The sequence below is a fragment of the Coregonus clupeaformis genome, chromosome 39 (assembly GCF_020615455.1).
Source record: "Coregonus clupeaformis isolate EN_2021a chromosome 39, ASM2061545v1, whole genome shotgun sequence".
NCBI lineage: Eukaryota > Metazoa > Chordata > Actinopteri > Salmoniformes > Salmonidae > Coregonus > Coregonus clupeaformis.
In genome coordinates this window covers 16,376,591-16,404,251 of record NC_059230.1, presented here as the reverse complement: position 1 = coordinate 16,404,251, position 27,661 = coordinate 16,376,591, and the positions used below count along the sequence as shown (strand labels likewise).

Here is a 27,661-nt window from a genome sequence, read left to right as displayed (position 1 = left end):
TCTCTCTCTCTCTCTCTCTCTCTCTCTCTCTCTCTCTACTCTCTCTCTCTCTCTCTCTCTCTCTCTCTCTCTCTCTCTCTCTCTCTCTCTCTCTCTCTCTCACTCTCTCTCTCTCTCTACTCTCTCTACATCACCTCTCTGTCTCTCTCGCTCTCTCTCCACTATACTTCCCTCCAGCTCTTCACACACTCATCGCTCCCTCTCTCTCCATCCCCACCCCCCAACCGTCTTAATGATGATATCTTTACCCCCTACAGCCCTAAGTCTGGCCCCTCCAGAGTGTGAGCGCCCTCCCTGGGGGACCCCGGTGCTGGTGCTGCCTCTCCTGCAGGTCCTCTCCTGCTCCGCCCTCATGGAGCCCCTGACGGACCCCCGCACACACACACGCAACCAGAGCCTGGCCCAGAGCCTCCTACAGAATGCCCAGAGAGAGTCCTCCAAGCCTGCTGAGGTAAACAAATGATTTTCTTAGGGTTAGTACTCAGTCCACCCAAAAAACTTGAAGAAGGATTTACCTCAGGATTTACCTTTTTTATGATGTGCATGAGAGGAGCAATGATTGATGCCAAGCAATGAAATATGCCAAGTTAACAGTACATGTCTGTCATACTGTAAATATGATGCAATGCATTCTTGTTAGCATATGGTCTTTATACCTATGGTTCTGCCTCCCCTCCCTCTCTCCACCCCACCTCCACCCTCATCTCCCCCTTCTCCCCACTCTCTCCCCTACTCCTTACCAGAAGGTGTACCAGTTAGCCTTACCCCTCAGCCCGTGGTCCAGTGAGTTGCTGGTGGCCACCCAGGTCCTACGCCAGGTGACAGGGGACCCGGTGGCGGCTAGCGAGTGGCTCCTGGCGGTGACCTCGGCCCTGCCCCTGAGCCAGTGTGTCCCCTCTCCCCTCACCCTCACCGTGGCCCACCTGGTGGTCACCGGTCAGCAGGACGTCTGCAGACTGGCCCTGAAAACAGCCGCTGCCATCGCCCAGGCAGACCCCGCACAGGTAGCTACTGGAAACCGCATGCTGAAGCCACATTTATTGAATTTACTGCCCACATTCATATATAACTGATAAGTTAAACTCTATGAAACATAGAACTGTCATACGTTTTTTGGGTGAACAATAGTTTTTTGTTGAATCACTTAAAGATGCGTTAAAAGGTTTTGTATAATTTCAGCTAGTAGTTTTGAATGTAGAGTTCACGAGCCAAAATGTGTCCCCGAAAACTGTGCACAACATCATCCATTTCGTATGATATGTTACATCCTGCAAAAAAAGAAAAACTTTACGCATTTGTAAGTGCTTAAGATCCCGTTCGGTACAATCAATGAGAAACAATATTTTTTCCCCTTTTTAATCATTTGCCGTCCCTGTTTCACTCTGCGTCCAAACATTTTCTCCCTACTGAACACAACTCTGCTTGTTGCTATCACTACAGTGTATTCGGAAAGTATTCAGACCCCTTCACTTTTTCCACAATTTGTTACGTTACAGCCTTATTCTAAAATTGATTAAATTGTTTTTTACCTCATCAATCTACCCCATAATGACAAAGAAAAAACAGGTTTTTATAAATGTTTGCACATTTATTAAAAAGAAAAAACGCAAATATCAAATTTACATAAGTATTCAGTCCCTTTACTCAGTACTTTGTTGAAGCACCTTTGGCAGCGATTAGAGCCTCGTGTATTTTGGGGTATGACGCTACAAGCTTGGCACTACTGTATTTGGGGTGTTTCTCCCATTCTCTGCAGATCCTCTCAAGCTCTCTCCAGAGATGTTCGATCGGGTTCAAGTCTGGGCTCTGGCTGGGTCACTCAAGGACATTCAGAGACTTGTCCCTAAGCCACTCCTGCATTGTCTTGGCTGTGTGCTTAGGGTCGTTGTCCTGTTGGAAGGTGAACCTTCGCCCCAGTCTGAGGTCCTGAGCACTCTGGAGTAGGTTTTCATCAAGGATCTCTCAGTACTTTTCTCCGTTCATCTTTCCCTCGATCCTGACTAGTCTCCCAGTCCCTGCCGCTGAAAAACATCCCTACAGCATGATGCTGCCACCACCATGCTTTACCGTAGGGATGGTATTGGCCAGGTGATGAACAGTGTCTGGTTTCCTCCAGACATTACACTTGGCATTCAGGCAAAGAGTTCAATCTTGGTTTCATCAGACCAGGGAATCTTGTTTCTCATTGTCTGAGAGTCCTTTAGGTACCTTTTGGCAAACTCCAAGTGGGCTGTCATGTGCCTTTTACTGAGGAGTGGCTTCCGTCTGGCCACTCTACCATAAAGGCCTGATTGGTGGAGTGCTGCAGAGATGGTTGTCCTTCTGGAAGGTTCTCCCATCTCCACAGAGGAACTCTGGAGCTCTGTCAGAGTGACCATTGGGTTCTTGGTCACCTCCCTGACCAAGGCCCTTCTCCCCCGATTGCTCAGTTTGGCCGGGCAGCCAGCTCTAGGAAGAGTCTTGGTGGTTCCAAACTTCTTCCATTTAAGAATGATGGAGGCCACTGTGTTCTTGGGGACCTTCAATGCTGCAGAAATTGTTTGGTACCCTTCCCCAGATCTGTACCTCAACCCAATCCTGTCTCAGAGCTCAATGGACAATTCCTTCGACCTCATGGCTTGGTTTTTGCTCTGACATGCACAGTCAACTGTGGGACCTTATATACCAGGTGTCTGTCTTTCCAAATCATGTCCAATCAATTGAATTTACCACAGGTGGACTCCAATCAAGTTGTAGAAACATCTCAAGGATGATCAATGGAAACAGCACCTGAGCTCAATTTCAAGTCTCATAGCAAAAGGTCTGAATACTTATGTAAATAATGTATTCTCTGTTTGTGTTTTTGAACACATCTGCTAAAATGTCTAAAAACCTGTTTTCACTTTGTCATGATGGGGTGTTGTGTTTAGATTAATGAGGATTTTTATTTATTTAATCCATTTTAGAATAAGGCTGTAACAAAATGTGGAAAAGGTGAAGGGGTCTGAATAATTTCCAATGGACTGTATATCGCTGGTTGAAATGCAAAGGATTAAAACTGTCAGACACTGTGACCCTGGAGGACTATCAATGGAGATTTGAGTCACCTGCTCTAGACAATAAAGAAATGTCACAGTGTATATCACCCTTATTTGCAGCGCTCATTAAATGGCTTAGTGCACACCTTTGATTCTGTAATTGCTCCCTGAGCGCCTGTTGTTCTGCTAGTTAAGTGGGGAGCAGTAAGTTATTGGTGCCTTTTATACCCATGGCATTTCCTTGTACCCGTGTGTGTGTAAGAGAGTGAGTGGGTGTGTTTGTGTGTGTGCGTACAGTATGAAGCATTTTTGTGTCGTTACAGTGTGTGTTTGTGTGTTGACACCTCATATACAGTTTTTATGGGCTGATTAATTTATCCTTTACACCATTGGCTTGTGGGCTGATCCCCCGCCTCCGATCTCCACGCCTCTCAGTAACTAGGAAGCTAAATCATAACACCACCACTGCGGCCGCCGCAGCCTGCAGACACCGGGGTGCTGCAAACACAAGATTTCATGTATTCTAGTTACTGTCTTGTCACTACAATGCTAACTCGTAGCGTCTTCAGGCACTGCCATGCTACAAGTGAAGGAAGGACCTAGTAAAGCTAAGATGTTATCTTTAACCAAGAAGAACAGACACAACACAATAACCAACTATTCAGTCACCATCTAAACTGTAGTTACTCTCAATGCGCTGTTGTAAAGATCTGGGGCTGTATGTTTTAAGCGTCTCAGAGTAGGAGTGCTGATCTAGGATCAGGTTCCCCCCTGTTTATGTAATCTTACTTACTGAAATTTAAAAGGCAAAACTGATCCTACTCTGAGTAGCTTGACACCATATGGCCTCAGATCTTTACAACAATGCATTTAATGTAATGACAAAGGTGGTTGGTTATTGTGTTGGGGAACACAGGTGGCAATTCCCTCAAAAAGGCCCCCCAAAATATGGGAAAGGAGAGAAAATCCCCCCCAATGATAAGTCATGCATATGCGGGGGTTGCTAGGCAACAGGGCAATGTGTGGGCGAACGGGAGCGATAAGCGCGTTATGCTAATGAAGGCATAGCAGTGGCAGAGGCGTCGCCGACGGGACTGAGGGTGAGACAAGGACACATTTCTCTCCCTCTTCTATCCCCGGAAGGAAGTAAGGAAGGAATTAATGCATGGAGTATTGGCTTTAACCTCTGCTCTGGCTCGACTGTTTGGGGCGCGCATTGGGGTTTTTCAGAGGATTCCCTCAAAATGTAATTGGATTTTGAAAGAACTGAAAATAGCTCTTTCACGGAGCACTTAACTTAAGTCCCTGGCCTCTGAAGCCAACGTTTTTGGATGAAACCAATTGAACACAAATTATCCCAAACCAGGGGGCAACAGTTAGGTGGAGACATGAAAACATGTATAGCAGTGCTGAAAGTAAAGAATGGTAAGCACGCTGACTGTGACACAGAATTCTATCAATCCAATGCATCCAATGTTTGTGCTAACTGGTAAGTGAAATTCGTGATCACACCATGGTGTCCATAAGACCATGTTAATTGACCAAGTCATGAATGGTCCAAGAGAGGGAGGCCTGCTATCCATGGGGAGGGGTCAGAGGCTACATCCCTGTTATTGGGGGGCACAGGGAGGGGCGGGGGTTACACAGGCATCCCGCAGGAATTGAGTTAATCCCGCACTGTCTCAGTTCAGAAGTTAGAACAGCATACCCTGTTGGGGGTAGGAGGGGCTATATGATTTTATGAGGGAACCACTGAGCAATCCCATTCCGGGGGTTGTTATTAAGCCTTACAGTGCCTTCAGAAAGTATTCATACCTGTTGACTTATTCCACATTTTGTAGTGTCATACTGGTGTCATACTGGTTGTTGATCATTCCTAGACAACCATTTTCAGGTCTTACCATAGATCTTCAAGGAGATTTAAGTCAAAACTGTAACTCGGCCACTCAGGAACATTCACTGTCTTCTTGGTAAGCAACTCCAGTGTAGATTTGGCCTTTTGTTTTTGGTTATTGTCCTGCTGAAAGGTAAATTCATCTCCCAGTGTGTGGTGGAAAGCGGTTTTCCTCTACAATTTTGCATGTGCTTAGCTCAATTTCTTTTTTATTCTGAAAAGCTCTCCAAGATTACAAGCATACCCATAACATGATGCAGCCACCACAATGCTTGAAAATATGGAGAGTGGTACTCAGTAATGTGTTGAAGGCACTCCATCTGTACCTTATGTACTTAACACAAGGCCGTTCCACTTACTTGCGTAGCAAAAACACGCAAGCATATGCAGCATATACTTATCTGGGCACAGTTTTCTATTTGGCCCATGGGCCTGCTGTTTGGCACCCCTTCACTATACTGTATGGAGGGCTGGCTGTATGTTGGACGTGTGTGCATTACCTAATTTGTCCTTATTGCTTTCTATAATAACACATACACTACCGTTCAAAAGTTTGGGGTCACTTAGAAATGTCCTTGTTTTCCATGAACACATACATGAAATGAGTTTGAATAGGAAATATAGCAAAATGAATAGGAGATGTAGTCACTGACAAGGTAAGAAATAATGATTTTTAATTTAAATAATAATTGTGTCCTTCAAACTTTGCTTTTGTCAAAGAATCCTCAATTTGTAGCAATTACAGCCTTGCAGACCTTTGGCATTCTAGTTGTCAATTTGTTGAGGTAATCTGAAGAGATTTTACCCCATGCTTCCTGAAGCACCTCCCACGAGTTGGATTGGCTTGATGGGCACTTCTTACGGTCAAGCTGCTCCCACAAAAGCTCAGTAGGGTTGAGATCCAGTGACTGTGCTGGCCACTGCATTATAGACAGAATACCAGCTGACTGCTTCTTCCCTAAATAGTTATTGCATAGTTTGGAGCTTTGCTTTGGGTCATTGTCCTGTTGTTGGAGGAAATTGGCTCCAATCAAGCGCCGTCCACAGGCTATGGCATGGCGTTGCAAAATGGAGTGATAGCCTTCCTTCCTCAAGATCCCTTTTACCTGTACAAATCTCCCACTTTACCGCCACCAAAGCACCCCCAGACCATCACATTGCCTCCACCATGCTTGACAGGTGGCATCAAGCACTCCTCTAGCATCTTTTCATTTGGTCTGCATCTCACAAATGTTCTTCTTTGTGATCCGAACACCTCAAACTTTGATTCGTCTGTCCATAACAATTTTTTCCAATCTTCCTCTGTCCAGTGTCTGTGTTCTTTTGCCCATCTAAATCTTTTCTTTTTATTGGCCAGTCTGAGATATGGCTTTTTCTTTGCAACTCTGCCTAGAAGGTCAGCATCCCGGAGTCGCCTCTTCACTGTTGATGTTGAGACTGGTGTTTTGCGGGTACTATTTAATGAAGCTGCCAGTTGAGGACCTGTTTCTCAAACTAGATACTCTAATGTATTTGTCCTCTTGCTCAGTTGTGCACCGGGCCTCCCACTCCTCTTTCTATTCTGGTTAGAGCCAGTTTGCGCTGTTCTGTGAAGGGAGTAGTACACAGCATTGTACGAGATCTTCAGTTTCTTGGCAATTTCTCGCATGGAATAGCCTTCATTTCTCAGAACAAGAATAGACTGACGAGTTTCAGAAGAAAGTTATTTGTTTCTGGCCATTTTGAGCCTGTAATCGAACCCACAATTGCTGATGCTCCAGATACTCAGCTAGTCTCAAGAAGGCCAGTTTTATTGCTTCTTTAATCAGCACAACAATTTTCTGCTGTGCTAACATAATTGCAAAAGGGTTTTCTAATGATCAATTAGCCTTTTAAAATGATAAACTTGGATGAGCAAACACAACGTGCCATTGGAACACAGGACAGATGGTTGCTGATAATGGGCCTCTGTACGCCTATGTAGATATTCCATAAAAAATCAGCCGTTTCCAGCTACAATAGCCATTTACAACATTAACAATGTCTACACTGTATTTCTGATCAATTTGATGTTATTTTAATGGACTAAAAAAATTGATTTTCTTTCGAAAACAAGGAGATTTCTAAGTGACCCCAAACTTTTGAACGGTAGTGTAGATTCATTTTCCCTCAGTTCCCTTTCCATATTCTCTAGTCTTGGCCTAGGATGATGATACCTCCACTAGAACTGACACTAATTTGGCTGGGGTTGTCTGTTTGTTCTGCCCCCAAGGCTCTACATGTTTGTCAGGTTTTGTGGGAGAGAGAGAAAGCTTACTTAGTCTTGGAATGGCAAGAGCCTCCGGGACAATACTCTGCTATTGTACAACTCTGTGTGTCACCTGTGGGGGGTTTGAAGGAAGGAAGGAAAGAGAGAGACTGAGTGGGAGTGAAAAGAGAGAGACAGACAGAAAGTAAGTTATTAAGAAAGGAAGAAATTAAGGAATGAGGAGCTCCTAGAGAGAGAGAGGGTGGGGGGTAACACCAGCGCAGGAACGCGACTTTCAAAGTTCAAAGCCTGATGATTCCTTTGCCATTTCATTGCGCTGTGTGGCGGCGGGGGTGGCGGTGGCGGGTGAGATGGATTGATTGTGACAGTGTGCAGCTTAGCGCGGCCTATAATGATGTGGGTGAGAAGAACTCAGCAAGAATGTAGAATATTACTCCCCTTTACTCCCACTCTCCCCCATACAAGAAAAAAAGTGCTTCAAGTAGGTATGCTTCAACAAGTGTGTGCCCCCCTCCGCTCCTCTGTCTCTCACTCACTCACTTTCTGTCTTTCTCTCTTTCCCACCCCCCTCTTTCTCTCTCTCCCCCTCCCCCATCGCTCTGTATTTCTCTCCCTCCCTCCCTCTCTCTCTCTCTGCAGGTCCCATCCCTTCTTCCTGTTCTGTTGTTTAAGCTGGGGAAGGAGTGTGACCCAGACTTGTCCCACGCTGTGCTCTACTCGCTGCCAAACTTTGGGACCCACAAGGTACTTACTTCACTGCACACGACTGGCCTGTTTGAAAGGCTGAGTCATATCCCCAAACACAAAAGGATTTCCTCGCAGTGGAAAAATGCTATATTTTAGCTGCTATAACTATTAGTAGGAGTGTCAACGTCAAAGGACAGGGCTCAGTTTTAGAGAAGACTTTGCATCTCATTGCCTCACATTGAATATGGTCAAGATTGTGGTCCTCTGTAGCTCAACTGGTAGAGCACGGCGCTTGTAACGCCAAGGTAGTGGGTTCGATCCCCGGGAGCACCCATACACAAAAATTTATGCACGCATGACTGTAAGTCGCTTTGGATAAAAGCGTCTGCTAAATGGCATATTATTATTATTATAAGATAGACTTAATGCAAAGCCTTCCAAGAAAGCCTGCTTTCCTGTGTACCAATTTATGTAATTGAATAGTGTATTGGCTCAAACTCAACATCATACTTCATATTGACATCACTGTGTGTGTGTGTGTGTGTGTGTGTGTGTGTGTGTGTGTGTGTGTGTGTGTGTGTGTGTGTGTGTGTGTGTGTGTGTGTGTGTGTGTGTGTGTGTGTGTGTGTGTGTGTGTGTGTGTGTGGCTTCCCCTCTCTGACATGTGTGGTTTTCAGTTGTGTCTTCCCCAGGTGCTTCACACACTCCAGATGCTGGGCAGCACCCCCAAGCTGAGGGCCGTGGCACTGCGCCTCATGACTGCTCTGTGGGAGAAACAGGTTAGTGACTGCTGCATCTCCAAATGCAGAAGAGCCATATTCTAAGGCATACTTTTTTTTATGTGAATATATACAGTACCAGCCAAAGGTTTGGACACACCTACTCATTCCAGGGTTTTTCTTGATTTTTACTATTTTCTACATTGTAGAATAATAGTGAAGACATCAAAACTATGAAATAACAAATATGTAATCATGTAGTAACCAAAAACGTGTTAAACAAATCAAAATATATTTTATATTTGAGATTCTTCAAAGTAGCCACCCTTTGCCTTGATGACAGCTTTTCACACTCTTGGCATTCTCTCAACCAGCTTCATGAGGTAGTCACCTGGAATGCATTTCAATTAACAGGTGTGCCTTGTCAAAAGTTAATTTGTGTAATTTCTTTCCTTAATGCGTTTGAGCCAATCAGTTGTGTTGTGACAAGGTAGGGGTGGTATACAGAAGATAGACCTATTTGGTAAAAGACCAAGTCCATATTATGGCAAGAACAGCTCAAATAAGCAAAGAGAAACGACAGTCCATCATTACTTTAAGACATGAAGGTCAGTCAATCAGGAACATTTCAATAACTTTTAAAGTTTCTTCAAGTGCAGTCGCAAAAACCATCAAGCACTATAATGAAACTGGCTCTCATGAGGACCGCCACAGGAAAGGAAGACCCAGAGTTACCTCTGCTGCAGAGTATAAGTTCATTAGAGTTACCATCCTCAGAAATTGCAGCCCAAATAAATGCTTCACAGAGTTCAAGTAACAGACGCATCTCAACATCAACTGTTCAGAAGAGACTTCGTGAATCAGGCCTTCATGGTTGAATTGCTGCAAAGAAACCACTACTAAAGGACACCAATAAGAAGAAGAGACTTGCTTGGGCCAAGAAAGACGAGCAATGGACATAAGACTGGTGGAAATCTGTCCTTTGGTCTGATGAGTCCAAATTTTAGATTTTTGGTTCCAACTGCTGTGTCTTTGTGAAACGCAGAGTAGGTGAACGGATGATCTCTGCATGTGTGGTTCCCACCGTGAAGCATGGAGGAGGAGGTGTGATGGTGTGGGGGTGCTTTGCTGGTGACACTATCGTGATTTATTTTGAATTCAAGGCACAGTTAACAAGCATGGCTACCACAGCATTCTGCAGCGATACGCCATCCCATCTGGTTTGGGCTTAGTGGGACAATCATTTGGTTTTCAACAGGACAATGACCCAACACACCTCCAGGCTGTGTAAGGGCTATTTGACCAAGAAGGAGAGTGATGGAGTGCTGCATCAGATGACCTGGCCTCGACAATCACCCGACCTCAACCCAATTGAGATGGTTTGGGATGAGTTGGACCGCAGAGTGAAAGAAAAGCAGCCAACAAGTGCTTAGCATATGTGGGAACTCCTTCAAGACTGTTGGAAAAGCATTCCAGGTGAAGCTGGTTGAGAGAATGCCTGTAGTGTGCAAAGCTGTAAAGGCAAAGGGTGGCTACTGTTGGCAGTTGATGTTATTATTCAATAACACAGACCCCAAAGCAAATCAGGGGGAGAAAAATATATTTATTCAAAGAGAACAAATCATAGTTGTTATGCTGGGAAGTAGATGGTAGATGTTCATTCTTCACTGTGAGTCCAGTTGACCGAGGTAGATAACCTGTGATTGCGTGAGTTGGGCCTTATTAGGGCTAGCTTTATGGCCTTTGGCATGCAAGTGGTCTAACAGTGATTTTAGATTCTTGGCATGTGTTTCCTCATCTGACGCTAACAATATATCATCAGCATATTGTATGACAACAGATGACATCGGAGGAAGATCTTGGAGATGTCTCCGCAATGCCTGATGATAAATCGAAGGACTATTATGAAGACCCATAGGAGTCCTAGTCCACTGATACTGTTGACCATCCACAGAAAAAGCAAGCCATGGACGGACCTCTGAATGTAAGGGTACCGACCAGAACCCATTAGTCATATCAACGACTGAGAACAGAGAGTGAGCAGGTGACAATAAGGAAAAGATGGTTGAGGGGTCAGCCACCAGTGGAGTGAGCTTGGAGATGGCTTCATTTGCATTCCTGTAATCCACTGTCACCCGCCAGTCACCACTTGATCTTTTTCACTTGCCATACCGGGCTATTAGAGGCAGAGTGTTTCTTTTCAACAATCACTACTTTAGTAGCAGCCATAGCTTCCTTGCTAATGGGATATTGTTTAGTGCAAGGTGGGGCAACACCTGTCAAGCACACTGGTTCCATGTCCAAAGCTCCACACTCATTTTTCTTCGTTGTCCAAATAGGATGGTTCTGAACCTTAGATCCCTGCAGTTGTCTAATTTGCCATGTCACCTTTCCTTCAGAGATGTTCAGTCAAGTTGCATAATAACATCCAAGGCCTAAAATAGGTTGTTCAAAGGATCCTTGCATCAATCTTCATTGGACCATTGGAAATTGATAATGGTTTGGTCTGCTTCATATCATATCTGTCTCCCCCCCCCCCACTCCCATTGCTCTCATCTTCTTGCCCGTGTACTGAGGTTTGCATAAGATATGGTGACTTCAGCACCCGTATCTACTAAAAAATCTACTGCAAAGTTGTTAACCAGCATGTTCACATATATTCCATCCGATTTCATATGTACACCAGCTGAGATGGGACGTAAGAGGGGATTTGTTAGTTTAACTCCACTGCATCCAGCAGACCCTGCTGCTGAGCCGGAGAGAGCTTCTTAAATTTCTGCATCAGCATTGTGTCATTGGGGCTGTTGTCCTGTTCCTTAGATGACCACTGCTTCTCTTGGCCACTTCTCATAAGGACACGTTTTCTTGTCCGACATTCACGTAGCCAGTGACCAGAAATCCCGCAATAATGACATGCACCAGGTTTCTCTTCTGCTGAACGAGTAATGTTGTTGGTTTCACTCGGAACCTGCTCAACTCTGATGACAGGCGGTTTATTATGTTGAGTGATGTATCTGTCCAGTCGTGACAGCCTGTCAATGATGTCGCCATAGTTTTGTCTCTCCCAATCAGTGGTTGTGTGGAAACAAAAGTTTTGCGCAAATCATTGTGTATGCATTGCATCAACTGATGTGTGATTGCCCCATTTTTGGAGGAGTTGAGTGCATCTTCATCCTCCATGTGTCTAACCACCTCTGCTCTAAACCTCTTCAAATTCAACAAATGGCTCTTTTGGTTTTTGGACACATTTGGTTATCTCTCCCCAATTGGTGGTGGCATTGGTCAGACCCTTAAGGAAAACATGTATGCCTGTCCATCCATCGCCACATCTTGCTCTTCACCACCCACAGCGCCATAAACCTTTTCTTCAAGTACGCCATGTTCACGATTGTTCAAAACAAAGGCTAATAACTGTAACCCATCATAAGGATGTAGATTGTAGAGTTTTTTTATATCGCCTTAAATGGTCCCATGTCTTCATACCCACGTCTTGTGGATGCTTCAAAGTCTTTGACCATTCATCCAACTGTTTTGGAGATGCAGATTTATGTTTGATTACTGTCACTGGAGGTTTGTCTTTACTCCCTTTAACAGCCTGTGTTCTGGTTGGCCTGAGACATCGTTTGTCACCGCTGTCAGAGTCTGTTGACTCAAAGCCAGGCAGTGCTGACCAGATGCTTGAAACCCGATCTGCCTTGCGCAACTCAGCATGAGGGTAGATTGAGGGAACAAAGAGCCCACAGGTGGGGGCCAAGTCTGCCTTTGACACCCTTGTATTCTGTAATTGTTGAATTTCCTCTTTTAATGTTCTTGTTTGTTCACCAAGAGCCCTCAAACTCTCTCAGCAATGTCTTATCATGATTATCACGAAGGAATTTGTCATCTCGTTTTATACAGTTAAAGACCATTGTGTCTTGGTCAATGAGTTAGACATTCTCTGTATTTTCCCCCAAGCTTTTTGTATATCAGACAGATTCCAGATACCATCTTTGTCAACAATGACAGAATATTTCTTTATTATATCCTGCCTACACTTCTCTCTTTGAAAGGGTTCTTCATATCACTAGACAGTGAATTTAATATATTTTTCATGTTCACATCCGGAGCAGCTGTCACGCCCTTTTCCAGAGTGGTTCTCTCACTTGAAAATGCCATTACACCAACTTCAGAAGTTGTATAATATATATATATATATATATATATATATATGCTTATAAACTTATTTAACCCCAAAATATATGTATATATAACACCTTGAGGACTCAAACCTCTATCTATATAACACAAATTGTTTCTGTAGGGCCTGGTTACCCATAAAAAACTTGCGTTTACTTCATAAGCTTGTTGAGGACTTGAACCTCGTAAAACTTGTGTTCACTTCAAAAGCTTGCAAAATGCTTACAAGGCTGACATCACCTAAAAGCTTGTAAAATGCTTACAAGGCTTACATTACCCAAAATTGCTACTCAACTAGCAACTCACTTCTATACAATAAGGTTTCACTCCCTTAATCAATTATGGCTTATTTTAATTGATTTTTATTTATTTGTTTTTTATTTCACCTTTATTTAACCAGGTAAGCCAGTTGAGAACAGGTTCTCATTTACAACTGCGACCTGGCCAAGATAAAGCAAAGATAGGGCTTTTACAAAGGACTCTAACCTTTAACAAAGGACTAACCTTTAACCAAGGACTAACCTTTAACCAAGGACTAACCTTTAAACAAGGACTCTAACCTTTAACTAAGGACTCTAACCTTTATACATCACATATACATATCACTCATTGCATTGCATGCACTTATTTTAACCTGATTTCGTGCTTTTAGATGATATAGGTCTAGACTCACCCAGCAATTATGCCATCAATCAGGAGATTAAGAACTGAATCCCGAAGTGGGTTGAGCACAGCCCTCTCTTTATCCCCTGGATCAACACACAGTTGATGAGTTTTTTCTTTTTGTTGGTCAAGACCAATTAATCCGGGTCACGGCACCAAGTGTTAGCAGCAAATCAGGGGGAGAAAAATATTATTTATTCAAAGAGAACAAATCATAGTTGTTATGCTGGGAAGTAGATGGTAGATGTTCATTCTTCCCTGTTCTCAATGTTTCTCCACTGAACAAAGAGACAGGATGTAGTTTATAGCCTCAAGCCTAGTATGTGGCTGACCAATTAGAATTCCTTGCAATAAAATTGGGCTACTGGCCAAACCCCCAAGTATCTTGTTTCAGGCTCAATGTATAGACCATTTGGACCAATGAAAACTTCCCACATGTAACTATGAATAAAAACAACTATTTCCATTGATCGTTAATTCCCTCTTGACCTCTAGTCCTCTGTTGACCACTAGTCCTCTTGACCACTAGTCCTCTGCGTTGTGTATATTTATCTTCGAATATTCGTACACTACTTTGAAGAATCTAAAATGTAAAATATATTTTGATTTGTTTAACACTTTTTTGGTTACTACATAATTCCATATGTGTTATTTACTAGTTTTGATGTCTTCACTATTATTCTACAATGTAGAAAATAGTAAAAATAACAAAAAACCCTTGAATGAGTAGGTGTGTTCAAACCTTTGACTGGTACTGTATTCGGAAAGTATTCAGACCCACTGACTTTTCCCACATTTTGTTACGTTACAGCCTTATTCTAAAATGAATTAAATACACACAAGACCACATAATGACAAAGCGAAAAGCAGTTTTTTTGTGCACATATATATTTATATATATATATATATATATATATATATAAAGATACCTTATTTACGTAAGTAATTAGTGCTATGAGACTCAAAATTGAGCTCAGTTGCACCCTGTTTCCATTGATCATCCTTGAGATGTTTCTACAACTTGATTGGAGTCCACCTGTGGTAAATTCAATTGATTGGACATGATTTGGAAAGGCACATACCTGGGGCGAAGGTTCACCTTCCAACAGCACAACGATCCTAAGCACACAGCCAAAACTGTTCAGGAGTGGCTTCGGGACAAGTCTCTGAATGTCCTTGAGTGGCCCAGCCAGAGCCTGGACTTGAACCCAATCAAAAATCTCAGGAGAGACCTGAAAATAGCTGTGCAGTGACGCTCCTCATTCAACCTGACAGAGCTTGAGAGGATCTGCAAAGAAGAATGGGAGAAACTCCCCAAATACAGGTGTGCCAAGCTTGTAGCGACATGCCCAAGATTCAAGGCTGTAATCGCTGCCAAAGGTGCTTCAACAAAGTACTAAATAAAGGGTCTGAATACTTTTGTAAATGTGATATTTCAGTTTTAAATGTTTGGTTAAATGTGCAAAAATTTATAAAAACCTGTTTTTGCTTTGTCATTATGGGGTATTTTCTACATTTGTGTAGAAACAATGTAATCAATTTTAAAATAAGGCTGTAACGTAACAAAATGTGGAAAAAGTAAAGGGTTCTGAATACTTTCCGAATTCACTGTATGTACAGTGGGGAGAACAAGTATTTGATACACTGCTGATTTTGCAGGTTTTCCTACTTACAAAGCATGTAGAGGTCTGTAATTTTTTATCATAGGTACACTTCAACTGTGAGAGACGGAATTTGCATTTTATTGCATGACATAAGTATTTGATCACCTACCAACCAGTAAGAATTCCGGCTCTCACAGACCTGTTAGTTTTTCTTTAAGAAGCCCTCCTGTTCTCCACTCATTACCTGTATTAACTGCACCTGTTTGAACTCGTTACCTGTATAAAAGACACCTGTCCACACACTCAATCAAACAGACTCCAACCTCTCCACAATGGCCAAGACCAGAGAGCTGTGTAAGGACATCAGAGATAAAATTGTAGACCTGCACAAGGCTGGGATGGGCTACAGGACAATAGACAAGCAGCTTGGTGAGAAGGCAACAACTGTTGGTGCAATTATTAGAAAATGGAAGAAGTTCAAGATGACGGTCAATCACCCTCGGTCTGGGGCTCCATGCAAGATCTCACCTCGTGGGGCATCATTGATCATGAGGAAGGTGAGGGATCAGCCCAGAACTACACGGCTGGGACCACAGTCTCAAAGAAAACCATTAGTAACACACTACGCCGTCATGGATTAAAATCCTGCAGCGCACGCAAGGTCCCCCTGCTCAAGCCAGCGCATGTCCAGGCCCATCTGAAGTTTGCCAATGACCATCTGGATGATCCAGAGGAGGAATGGGAGAAGGTAATGTGGTCTGATGAGACAAAAATATAGCTTTTTGGTCTAAACTCCACTCACCGTGTTTGGAGGAAGAAGAAGGATGAGTACAACCCCAAGAACACCATCCCAACCGTGAAGCATGGAGGTGGAAACATCATTCTTTGGGGATGCTTTTCTGCAAAGGGGACAGGACAACTGCACCGTATTGAGGGGAGGATGGATGGGGCCATGTATCGCGAGATCTTGGCCAACAACCTCCTTCCCTCAGTAAGAGCATTGAAGATGGGTCGTGGCTGGGTCTTCCAGCATGACAACGACCCGAAACACACAGCCAGGGCAACTAAGGAGTGGCTCCGTAAGAAGCATCTCAAGGTCCTGGAGTGGCCTAGCCAGTCTCCAGACCTGAACCCAATAGAAAATCTTTGGCGGGAGCTGAAAGTCCGTATTGCCCAGCGACAGCCCCGAAACCTGAAGGACAGCCCCGAAACCTGAAGGATCTGGAGAAGGTCTGTATGGAGGAGTGGGCCAAAATCCCTACTGCAGTGTGTGCAAACCTGGTCAAGACCTACAGGAAACATATGATCTCTGTAATTGCAAACAAAGGTTTCTGTACCAAATATTAAGTTCTGCTTTTCTGATGTATCAAATACTTATGTCATGCAAATTAATTACTTAAAAATCATACAATGTGATTTTCTGGATTTTTGTTTTAGATTCCGTCTCTCACAGTTGAAGTGTACCTATGATAAACATTACAGACCTCTACATGCTTTGTAAGTAGGAAAACCTGCAAAATCGGCAGTGTATCAAATACTTGTTCTCCCCACTGTATATATATATATATATATATATATATATATGTATGTGTATATATACTGAACAAAAATATAAACGCAACATGTAAAGTGTTGGTGCCATGTTTCATGAGCTGAAATAAAAGATCCCTGAAATGTTCCATACGAACAAAAAGCTTATTTCTCTCAAATTTGGTGAACAAATGTGTTTACATCCCTGTAAGTGAGCATTTCTCCAATGCCAAAATAATCCATCCACCTGACAGGTGTGGCATATCAAGAAGCTGATTAAACAGCATGATAATTCCACAGGTGCACATACGACAATAAAAGGCCACTCTAAAATGTGCAGTTTTGTCACACAACACAATGCCACAGATGTCTCAAGTTGAGGGAGTGTGCAGTTGGCATTCTGACTGCAGGAATGTCCACCAGAGCTGTTGCCTGAAAATGGAATGGGGGGGTATACAGGGGGTAGCCCTATTTGGTAAAAGACCAAGTCCATATTATGGCAAGAATGGCTCAAATAAGCAAAGAGAAACGACAGTCCGCCATTACTTTAAGACATGAAGGTCAGTCAATATGGAACATTTCAAAAACTTTGAAAGTTTCTTCAAGTGCAGTCGCAAAAACCATCTAGCGCTATGATGAAACTGGCTCACATGAGGACCGCCACAGGAATGGAAGTCCCAGAGTTACCTCTGCTACAGAGGATAAGTTCATTAGAGTTACCAGCCTCAGAAATTGCAGCCCAAATAAATGCTTCATAGACACATCTCAACATCAACTGTTCAGGGGGGACTGTGTGAATCAGGCCTTCATGGTCGAATTGCTGCAAACAAACCATTACTAAAGGACACCAATAAGAAGAAAAGACCTGCTTGGGCCAAAAAACATGAGCAATGGACATTAGACCAGTGGAAATTTGTCCAAATGGTCTGGAGTCCAAATTTGAGATTTTTGGTTCCAACCGCTGTGTCTTTGTGAGATGTGTGGGTGAACGGATGATGTCCACATATGTATTTCCCACCGTAAAGCATGGAGGAGGAGGTATAATGGTGTGGGGGTGCTTTGCTGGTGACACTGTCTGTGATTTATTTTGAATTCAAGGCACACTTAACCAGCATGGCTACCACAGCATTCTGCATCTATACGCCATCCCATCTAGTTTGGGCTTAGTGGGACTATCATTTATTTTTCAACAGGACAATGACCCAACACACCTCCAGGCTGTGTAAGGGCTATTTGACCAAGAAGGAGAGTGATGGAGTGCTGCATCAGATGACCTGTCCTCCACAATCCCCCGACCTCAACCCAATTGAGATGGTTTGGGATGAGTCGGACCGCAGAGTGAAGGAAAAGCAGCCAACAAGTGCTCAGCATATGTGGGAACTCCTTCAAGACTGTTGGAAAAGCATTCTTCATGAAGCTGGTTGAGAGAATGCCAAGAGTGTGCAAAGCTGTCATCAAGGCAAAGGGTGGCTATTTGAAGAATCTCAAATATGAAATATATGTTCATTTGTTTAACACTTTTTTGGTTACTACATGATTCCATATGTGTTATATCATAGTTTTGAGGTCTTTACTATTATTCTACAATGTAGAAAATAGTATAAAGAAAGAAAAACCCTTGAATGAGTAGGTGTGTTCAAACTTTTGACTGGTACTGTATATATAGATATGTGTATATATATTACATTTAAAGTTGTATTACGTTTTCTTGTTTTTCAGTCCACAAACAAACACAATCCACAAAATGTGAATACTTTTTTACATTCAAATAACAATACTGTATATGATGCCAGCTGGTTGTCCACACTGCACTTTCAGAAGTGTGTTTCATTTGCAATGCATTGTTTCCCAGATGGCAGGAGTTGACACTTCGGCAGTCTTGATTTGGAATTAAGTGTCTCTTTCTGTTTCTCTCTCTCTCATTCACTATCTATCTGTCTCTCTCTGGGCTGTAGGACCGTGTGTACCCTGACCTCCAGAGGCTGATCTCCCAGCTAGAGAAGTCCTCTGTGCTTCTGGGGAAGGAGGCCCAGTGGGAACAGATCCTAGCCAGGGCTGCCTGTGTCAGAGACATCTGCAGAGAGAGGTGGGCTCCAACACTCCTCTGAGACTTACACTGTCTGTCCCCTCAGGGTTCTTCCTAAACCATTCGCTTTCCCTACACCAAGTGTGGCCAACCCTCTTCCTGGGGAGCTACTGGCTGTGCAGGCTTTTGCTCCGTCCCTGCTCTATAACATGCCTGATTCTACTCATCAGCTGCTCATCGGGACCTAGATTAGCTGAATAAGTTGTGTTGGAGAAGGGCTGGCTCAAAAGCCTGCACACTCAGTAGCTCTACAAAAGTGCCTTGGAGGTAAGGGATAGGGGTGGATTTTGAATTCACTTCTAGAAAGAGGTTTTAATGACTCGTCTGTGTCCCAGGCCCTACCAGCACGGTGGGGACATGCTGGCTGCCATCACACACACTCTGGCCCAGTGTTCCAGACCAGACCAGGCCGCCCCCGCTGCCTTGGCCCTGCAAGGCCTACACGAGCTCTGCCGCACCGAGGTGAGAAATACACATGCATGCCAGGGTTTCCGTTAGCCGGTAATTGCCGGCTTTTGGCCGTACATATTTTTTTTTAAAGCCGATTAAAACAATGGTGGCCTGCCAAATTGACTGGGAGAAAAAACAACGTTAGGCAGGCTATCAGCGCGCCACCCACCACTTTACAATGGGAGTTGGAGGCAGTATGCATTTTGAAAACATACTTCATTGTTTGAAACCTGAATGTTTTCTTTAATATTATGAGGCATGTCTTACCGTTCTTGAAAGTCCGACCATAGAAGGTGGAGGCAATTATCTCATAAAGACTTCATAGTGAGTTTCAAGTTTGGGGAAGCATACAATTTATCCTACCATTTCTACCAGTCAGTTATGATTTTCATATGTGCGTTTTCGTGGAACAGTTTCATTTCAATAATGTTTTTGTTTCTCAAAATCATTGTCATGTGGAAATCATAAAAATCTTAATTAAAAGGATAAATATCTAAAAGTTCAACTAATGCGAGAGCACCAGCCTCTGCCATATGGAAACATTACCATAATCTTTGGTGCTAAATAGCATAAATGAGAGCATTGGAACTCAGAGATGGCCAATGCAGCCGTTGGCCTATAAATTCCATTGTCAACTGAGTAAAAATAGATAAAAACAGTAGAAAATATAACCTACTGATAACAATTCTGTTTTTTTCAATTACATTAATCTCTCTACTTTGCCTGTCTGTCTCCCTTTTTATCAGTCTTGACTTGAGCTATTGCTAGTGAAGTGCAAAATTGTATTAAATCATCACAGGGTCCAGCCCAAAGCTGTAGCTAGCGAACTTGCAGCATTGTATCAACTAGCCTATTCTAGGCCCTCAGAGTTTCCCGCCCCAGTGAGCTCGGGACTGACAGCTGTTTTTGCGCAAGGGAAAGGTAGGCTATTTTATGACGTTTCCACTGCATATATGGGATCATCCGATTTATGATATTTTGCTCTTTCACACCGAGGCTTGGTGATTACTGATGCGGAGATTGTTGGAAAGATTTTCCAAACAGGCCTACTGTGAGGAACTACTAGGCAATCATTCGCCATGGCTGTTTAAAAAACAGACTATGTTGACTTACTGTGTGAGGTGAAGGAAAAAATGACTGGGACGCTCAGCTTAATACTGGTGGACGTGGTAACTAAGACAATCAGAAATCAGACATCCCCAAATGGGCACTTTCCTACATTTGCGCGCAGCATGCCAGGTAGGCTACTTCTATGCGTGCTCAGGCATGTGCGCTCCCTCAACATTAACAAGACAGAGAAACCAGACCCATGCTCATTGCTCACATGGAGCACTCCAAACAAAAGACAATGAAAAAATGGACAACTCGTAAATGATAGTTAGAAAATAAACCAAAACGTGTTTCTCACAAGTGTAGCAGGTTGTGAACTCTGCAAACAACGTTTCCACTCCGAGAATGAGAACGCTAAATGACTGTAGGCCTAATTAGTAATACAAATGCGTTAACAGAAATTAATGTAACCAAATGGCGGGGATTAACGGTACATTTACTACTGGTGACAGATGTAATGGGGAATTGATCAAAAATAAACAATCGAAGGGCAAACAATTTACATGAAACAATGAATGCGCAATAATTTGCGGGAGACAGCTGAGTGGATTCTGGAGAGCTGAGCCATGCATTCTGGAGAGAGACACACCTCCAGGCTATCTTCGCCACACACCCCTCCTCTTCTTCTTGTCTCAACGTTTTAAGTTATACTCAAGACACATTATCTTCACACATTTTAGATGCTTTTCACTGACAGCCGCAACTCAATAATCAGCTAGGCCTTTTGCCACGCCGCTGCCTATGAAACACCTCCTCATATGCAATTTATTTCCTGTTCCTGCAAGTGCTGGTTTAGTGTTTTTTCCCCTTTTCCCTGTGAATTGCATTTTGGCAAGTGTTTGAAAAGGACGTTTTATTGTCTGCATCATTACAGGAGTTGCATGTTTTGTTAAGATGAATTACCATAATCTAAATGTGATTTCTGTCATTCTGAACACCGTGAGTGGATTTCCTAAAGTATATGTGTCCGGTAAATTTCTCAAATGGCCGGTAAGTTTAAATATTCCCGTCACGTTGTCCGTCGCCACATTTGGCTAACGGAAACCCTGACGCACGTACGCACGCACGCGCACACACACACATGCTCGCATGTAGGCACACACACACACACTACCACAACACTTTCTAAGATATCTGAATATGAGTATTGTGTTTTAATACTGTCTTACTCATCAATTTCTTTTGGTCTGTAAGCATAATTCAATAAACCCCCTAAGATAGCATTGTCTTCAGGTGGTAAACATTGATGATGTTGTGTTTCTCCAGGTGGTAGATGTGGGTTCCACATGGACAGCCTTGGGCCCTAAACTGAGCTGTGACTCTAGACCCCTGGTGGTCAAGGCCATAGCGGAGCTCCTGGCTCTGCTGCCACAGCTCACTGTCAAGACAGAGGAGTACGAGGTACACCAACTACTCCTCCAAATCAGTTAACTATACATAACACACCTGGGGCCATATTTTAACAATAGAAATGCAAACAAGTGTTTTTGTATTTATGCAGCATTTCAATTTGATGTGATTTGAAATGGGCCTTTTCACCCTTAACTATGGCTTGTTTTCCTTCAGAAACTCAAAGAGCAGGTTGTCAGCTTTCTCTGGGGCTACGCTCTCAACAAGGTTGGTGGAGAAATCAGCATGCATCCCAGACTAGCCAAATCCCAGATCTTTGTGCATGTTTTAGTTTTGATCGGTTTGTTTGTCATTTGTTTGTTTGTGTGTTCCAGGAACCTGAGGTGGCCATTTGTGGCTACAAGGCTCTGTCAGAGTTCCCAGAGGCAGCACACGCACTCCATCACCTCCCCGAGCAGGTGAGAGTCCCACTGGATAGACAACGCTCTCACAATGTTCCTACAACCACCCAGAAATGTTATGTAGTAGTAATTCATCCCTGGAGCGGCAGGTAGACTAGAGGTTAGAGAGGCGAGCCAGCAACAGGAGGGTTGCCAGTTCGAATCCTGGGTCCGACGGGAAAAATCTTTCTGGAAGTGAGCTTGTACAGGAGGGTTGCTTATATAAAATCCTAGATGCCATTGCCTGCCGTTGTGCCCTTGAGCAAGACACTTAACCCTCCACAACAACAGCTCCCTGGGCTCCCAGTGTGGCAGCCCCCCGCACCTCTCCAAAAACCTGTATATCTATCGGAGGGGTTGGGTTGAAAGCGGAAGTCAAAATTTGGTTGGACCTTGTGTGCAATTGACCAAAAAAGTTATCTTTAATCTGATCTTAATCCATCATACTCACAATTAATCATATTGTTGTTTATCATTGTTGTGTAATGCAATCAGTCAGCAAATAATGTCTTTGGTATGCTGGTTTGTCTTCCTGATAGGCCAGGCCGGTCGCAAAACTTCCTGAAAGTGTGGAGGAGGAACAGGGGAAAGAGAAGGAGGAAGAGGAGGAAGAAGATCTGTCCATTCCAGGTCCATCCTATGTGAAGCTCCTAGGTCTCACATCCCTCTCAGTCCTGCCAGGTAGAAGCTGCTCAGATCTTATATACTCCACATCTCTAACTACTTTGGTTCTTTCCTTTTCTGTCCTTTCTATGAATACTGTACTGTTAGACACATAGACTAACAACACACACACGCGCGCATGCATACTCACTCTCTCTCTCTCTCTCTCTCTCTCTCTCTCTCTCTCTCTCTCTCTCTCTCTCTCTCTCTCTCGTCTCTGTCTCTGTCTCTCTCTCTCTCTCTCTCTCTCTCTCTTTCACTACATCTCTTTAGAATCACAGCAGCACTGAGCACCGTGCCAACTTTCGAGGATGGGACTAAGTGTATTTAGATCTCGATTTAATAGTGTATTCGGATCTCGATTTAATGCAGCGTTTGAATTGTTTTGTGTGAAACTATTCAGCAATACCCCCCCGAGGACTGTCCATACGCGCTGAAACGCAACACCAAAGGGCAGTTGACTCGAATAAATCAGAAATTCTGCTCCAATCCCTCGACAGCCGCTTTCGCCAAACTCTACCCCACTCCAGTTGCCTGCTCCAATGTAATTTAATGAAGCGTGTCAATTATATTAAACGATGAGGAATCCTGAAAAGTAAACCGGCGCTCAATGTCCTTTTGTCGACATGCTTTGTTCCCAGACGCCCCGGACCACTCTTTCGCTCTTTCCCTTCTCTGCCTCGTTAAAATAAACTATATGTGTTTACACCGTAGTCTCCCATTGTGTGTGAAACTGTGTGAATACTCTTCTCTGGTCTTACACTAATTGGGGACATCCATCATGACATCCATTATATACAGTATGTAGGCCTAAATTCAAATAGTATTTGTTTTATTTCAAATAGTGTTTCATTTAGCCTTCCTGAGTGCAGGATGGGTGCGGTTTGCACTTTTGAGACTATTCTATTTTGTTCCATTGCAGAATTCAAATCTGCCACTATCGCCTCTTTTCCCTCACTCTCTCTCTTTTTCAATCTCTCTCTTTCTCTCCCCACCCCCCTCTGTTCAGCTCTTGAGCTCTTCCTGACGTCCCTGGTGAGGCAGGAGATGAGCCAGATGCCCCGTGGGGTGTACCACTCTGCCCTGAAAGGGGGGAGCCTCCGGTCAGACCAGGGGAAAACGGTGGCAGGGATCCCAGGCTTCATGCTGAAGACCTATGAGAAGAGCAAACAGCCTGGTCTCAAACCTGGCCTGGCAGGTAGGTACCAACACACACCATCAATGAGAAAGATTCAATAACAGGGTGTCCGCGGGTCCTTAATTTATCTGATATAAAGGCCTTAATTAGTCTGCTAAATTGTTGACATCCCCTGTATTGAAATGTAAGGATAAATGAATTAAAATCATGAATCGGCTAGTCAGTTAAATGTATGCAAAATGAATCATTCTTGACTGCATGAGTTACTATGCATTTAGTGTACTGTTCATGAAAATAAAGGTTAGATTTCTCAAATTAATATTGATAATTTATTTGACTAGGACCAGGTTAGCTAGGTTTTCCACAAATTACGTTTTATGTGATGTAATTTTTGTGTGTTCCAGCCGGCCTCCTTCTCTCCTTTGACCTGTCCGTCCAGACCGACCGAGATGGACGACCAATCAACCGCTTCCTCCTCAGCAGGGGGCGGAGCTACCAGCAGATGTTAGCCACTCTCATTCACGAGGTGACCTCTCCTATCTCTCTCTGGCTGAATCCCAAATCACCCCCTTCCCCTCGGCCCTCCATTTGTGCGTTCACGTTTACCTCCGCCATTTGCACAAGTGTCCCAAAGCTGAGGGAGTGAAATTTATTGAGGGTGTAAGGGCTAATTAGACCCACAGATAGCAACTTTGACCGAGCCAGCAAGGCTGCAGGCTTCAGACCGAAGTGCTATCCCGACACGCACTGTGATATGTTTGGAGTTTGTGCAATTTCATACAAATGAATGGAAAGGCGTGCCTAATTATATTCCACATGCATTTGTTTCTGATTTTGAGACTTGCCAGAGATTAAATACCTTCCAAATTAAATGTTTAACTGTTACTGAGGTTTATATCTTGTAAAACAACAGGGGGATTTGTTAATTTGAATTTCATGCTAGTTTTATTATTTAAAAGTGGAACATGAATTGCATCATTCAAGTCACGAGTGTGTTCAAAAGTTGATGGGTTTATTGATCCCATCGCCAGTCTCTGGAAGTCACACTCTGAGTTTCATCAGCAACACGTGACAGCGGAGGGCCCTCCGAGCGAGTTGGTAGGGGCAAGGGGGTGGTTCGGGATTCACTGTCTCTCTCTTTCTCTCTTCTCTCGCTCTCTGTAGACGCCTTTGTATTTCTCCCCTATCATCATATTTCTGCTCACTTTCTCTTTCTTTCATTCATATTCTATTTCTTCTTTTTCTGTTGTCCTTACCTTTTCTGTTTGTCGTTGTCTCCTCTGGCTCTGTCTTTCTCTCCCTCTGTCTTTCTCTCCCTCTGTCTTTCTCTCCCTCTGTCTTTCTCTCCCTCTGTCTTTCTCTCTCTCCCTCTTTCTTTCTCTCCCTCTGTCTTTCTCTCCCTCTGTCTTTCTCTCTCTCCCTCTGTCTTTCTCTCCCTCTGTCTTTCTCTCCCTCTGTCTTTCTCTCCCTCTGTCTTTCTCTCCCTCTGTCTTTCTCTCCCTCTTTCTTTCTCTCCCTCTGTCATCATCACTGGCTGGTTGACTTGAGGAGAGTAACCTGAACATTTCTACATTTCTAAACACTTTCAGTCTCTTTATCTGGTGGCCACCGTGTATTATACAACAGCCATGTTTCAAACTGACAGCTGGTTCTACGTAGGGCTGTTACGGTGACTATATTACCGCCACACCGGCGGTCACGAGTCATGATGGTAGTCAAATTCCACGTGACCGTTTAGTCACGGTAAATAGGCTTTTCCAAGCTCTGATGCTGCTGATGGTCATTAGTAGCCTACCAAACTTGCTAACTGCCTGGTACTCAGCACTCTATTGTCCATCTAATCACTCTGACATCAATGCAAATGTAATCCAAAATCTAATCAAACAATTCATGAGAGGCCATGAGCTCATGTTGCGCAACATTTCTATAGGCTATGCAATTACATGAGAAAACAGAGTGATGGCCTCTATTAAAAAGAGGAGGATCCTATCAGCTTTCTATAGGCTTACAATATTTATTTCTCAACTTTCCTAATATTAAGCACATTGCTTCTCTTTACAAGAGGTGTATAGCCTACCTGGCTGGCATGAAAATGAACCACGTAAAAAGCATCCTCCATTCGCTATTTAAGTGCATAGATGACGTAAATTTTCCGCTGCCCCTGTTTCAAGACAGGTGCATGATAATGGTCCATTCGAAATCAAAGCAAATTTCACACATATTATTTAGTAAATTGAAAGACAAGATTAAATCAAGAATCGTGTGATGGGTGACAATATTAGCCTATCACTTGTGAATTATATATTATCACTTGTGAATGATGCCCAGCTTAAGGCAAACAGTACATTCTTTTTTTTTTTGCGACTTTTTCTAATCATAGTCGCAGAAAATGTTCACAATAAAAATGCACCTTTATAATAAAAGCATTACATGCATAATCACATTTGTGGTCACTTTTGAGAATGGTGTTTTCCTGCTAATGGAAAATTCACACTTCTAGCCTGCTGCCGTATGCGCATTGCTGCGCTTATAGTGTGAAGAAATAGCCTAATAGTTTATCAACATTTTAAGCTAAATGTTCTCATCTGTTGCGTCAGGCTCATTGCTTAAAACAGGTTTTTTTATGCGAGTGGTTGTATTAATTTGGGATCTATCGCATCCCTCAACTGTCCCTGACTATGTTTGGAATATTTATTGCTCACTGAATAGAATAGGTCAACTTTTGTACTGTGGGGGATAGTAGATTGACATAAGCTAGTGCTTTTGCTGTTCGTTAGGCCTACTCGTCTTGTTGGATGACGAAAAGTAAATGTGGACAGTTCTTCCAATATCTTCAATATGCGACTCGGAATTGGATAAGGATGCGCTCAGTTGCGTCCCCGATGTGTCTGTCTTCACTTGTAGCTGTGATAAAGGCCCGATCACATGATGGAGAGCCATGTGAGTGAGAGGTGCTTCGGCACGCAGCCGGGAGAAGGGAATTATAATTATTGTATTCAGCCCAAGGGCACAATGGCCACTGGCCACAAAAGGCATGGATTTTTTTAGGGGGCAGAACGGCCACACAAAGTGGATGCAGTCGGGAAATTCGAGGCTTTATCAAGTGCTTGTCAAATTGTGAATGAGAGACTGATGAAGTGTGTACAGCCTGCGCAAGAAACAAAGCAGAGCTCATGCCTTTCATGCAACTTTTTTCAAATCATCATAAGAGTCGCATCATGCAGCCTTAGAATGTATAAAAAATCTGAACATATAGCCCAACATTTGTATCACAACTAAAGTTACATAAATAACTTTAAATTAAGCGCATAGGAGGACCTGTTTCTTTGTTAACTGCTCAACACAGAATAGCCGCATGTGCGCACTCCCTCAAGTCGTTTGGAGAAAATATCCTTTCTATTTTATTCCGCTATGTTCAATTGTATTCTTCATACTATAAAATAATATAAAAATAATGCCACGGAATTCTAAGCAAATCTGGCCTGCTAAATGAACTAGTGTAGCCCACAGCCATATGGCATAGCCAGATCAGGGCCTAACATAAGGACAACTCAGAGTATGCTATTCTGTTCTTCTGAAATAGACTACATTTTCTTCATATCATGTTTCTTTAGACCTGTCTAAAATAAATAATGGATTTATTGTGATGGTGTAGACTATATTACATGGATTTATTAGACTTTTTTGTAGATGTTCCAAAGGTCTGCATCAGTGGCTTGTAGGCTATGCGTGGAAGCCAGGATATGCTAAAAGTGTTTATGTTCATTAACGATCAATTACCGTGAGACCGGCAGTTATTTGATTGACAATCACCGGCTGACAACATTTCATAACTGCCACAGCCCTAGTTGTATGCTACAGTAACAGTTTAAGGCATCCTCAACAT

At 43.2% G+C, this 27,661-nt stretch overlaps 1 protein-coding gene across 2 annotated transcripts in view; it reads left to right on the top strand.

Moving 5' to 3' along the window:
• focad (focadhesin) overlaps nucleotides 1-27,661 on the top strand; it is a 79,104-nt gene that overhangs the window by 26,697 nt on the left and 24,746 nt on the right. Inside the window, exons 10-21 of one of the 2 annotated variants that reach the window (XM_041868170.2) lie at nucleotides 258-451; nucleotides 747-1,004; nucleotides 7,799-7,903; nucleotides 8,524-8,625; nucleotides 18,494-18,624; nucleotides 18,960-19,086; nucleotides 21,451-21,585; nucleotides 21,751-21,801; nucleotides 21,909-21,992; nucleotides 22,514-22,655; nucleotides 23,647-23,835; nucleotides 24,180-24,301. In XM_041868170.2, coding sequence (XP_041724104.2) covers nucleotides 258-451; nucleotides 747-1,004; nucleotides 7,799-7,903; nucleotides 8,524-8,625; nucleotides 18,494-18,624; nucleotides 18,960-19,086; nucleotides 21,451-21,585; nucleotides 21,751-21,801; nucleotides 21,909-21,992; nucleotides 22,514-22,655; nucleotides 23,647-23,835; nucleotides 24,180-24,301 — 1,640 coding nt within the window. Of the gene's footprint in view, nucleotides 1-257; nucleotides 452-743; nucleotides 1,005-7,798; nucleotides 7,904-8,523; nucleotides 8,626-18,493; nucleotides 18,625-18,959; nucleotides 19,087-21,450; nucleotides 21,586-21,750; nucleotides 21,802-21,908; nucleotides 21,993-22,513; nucleotides 22,656-23,646; nucleotides 23,836-24,179; nucleotides 24,302-27,661 lie in introns of both variants that reach the window. The other variant, XM_041868169.2, reaches the window with a different exon arrangement.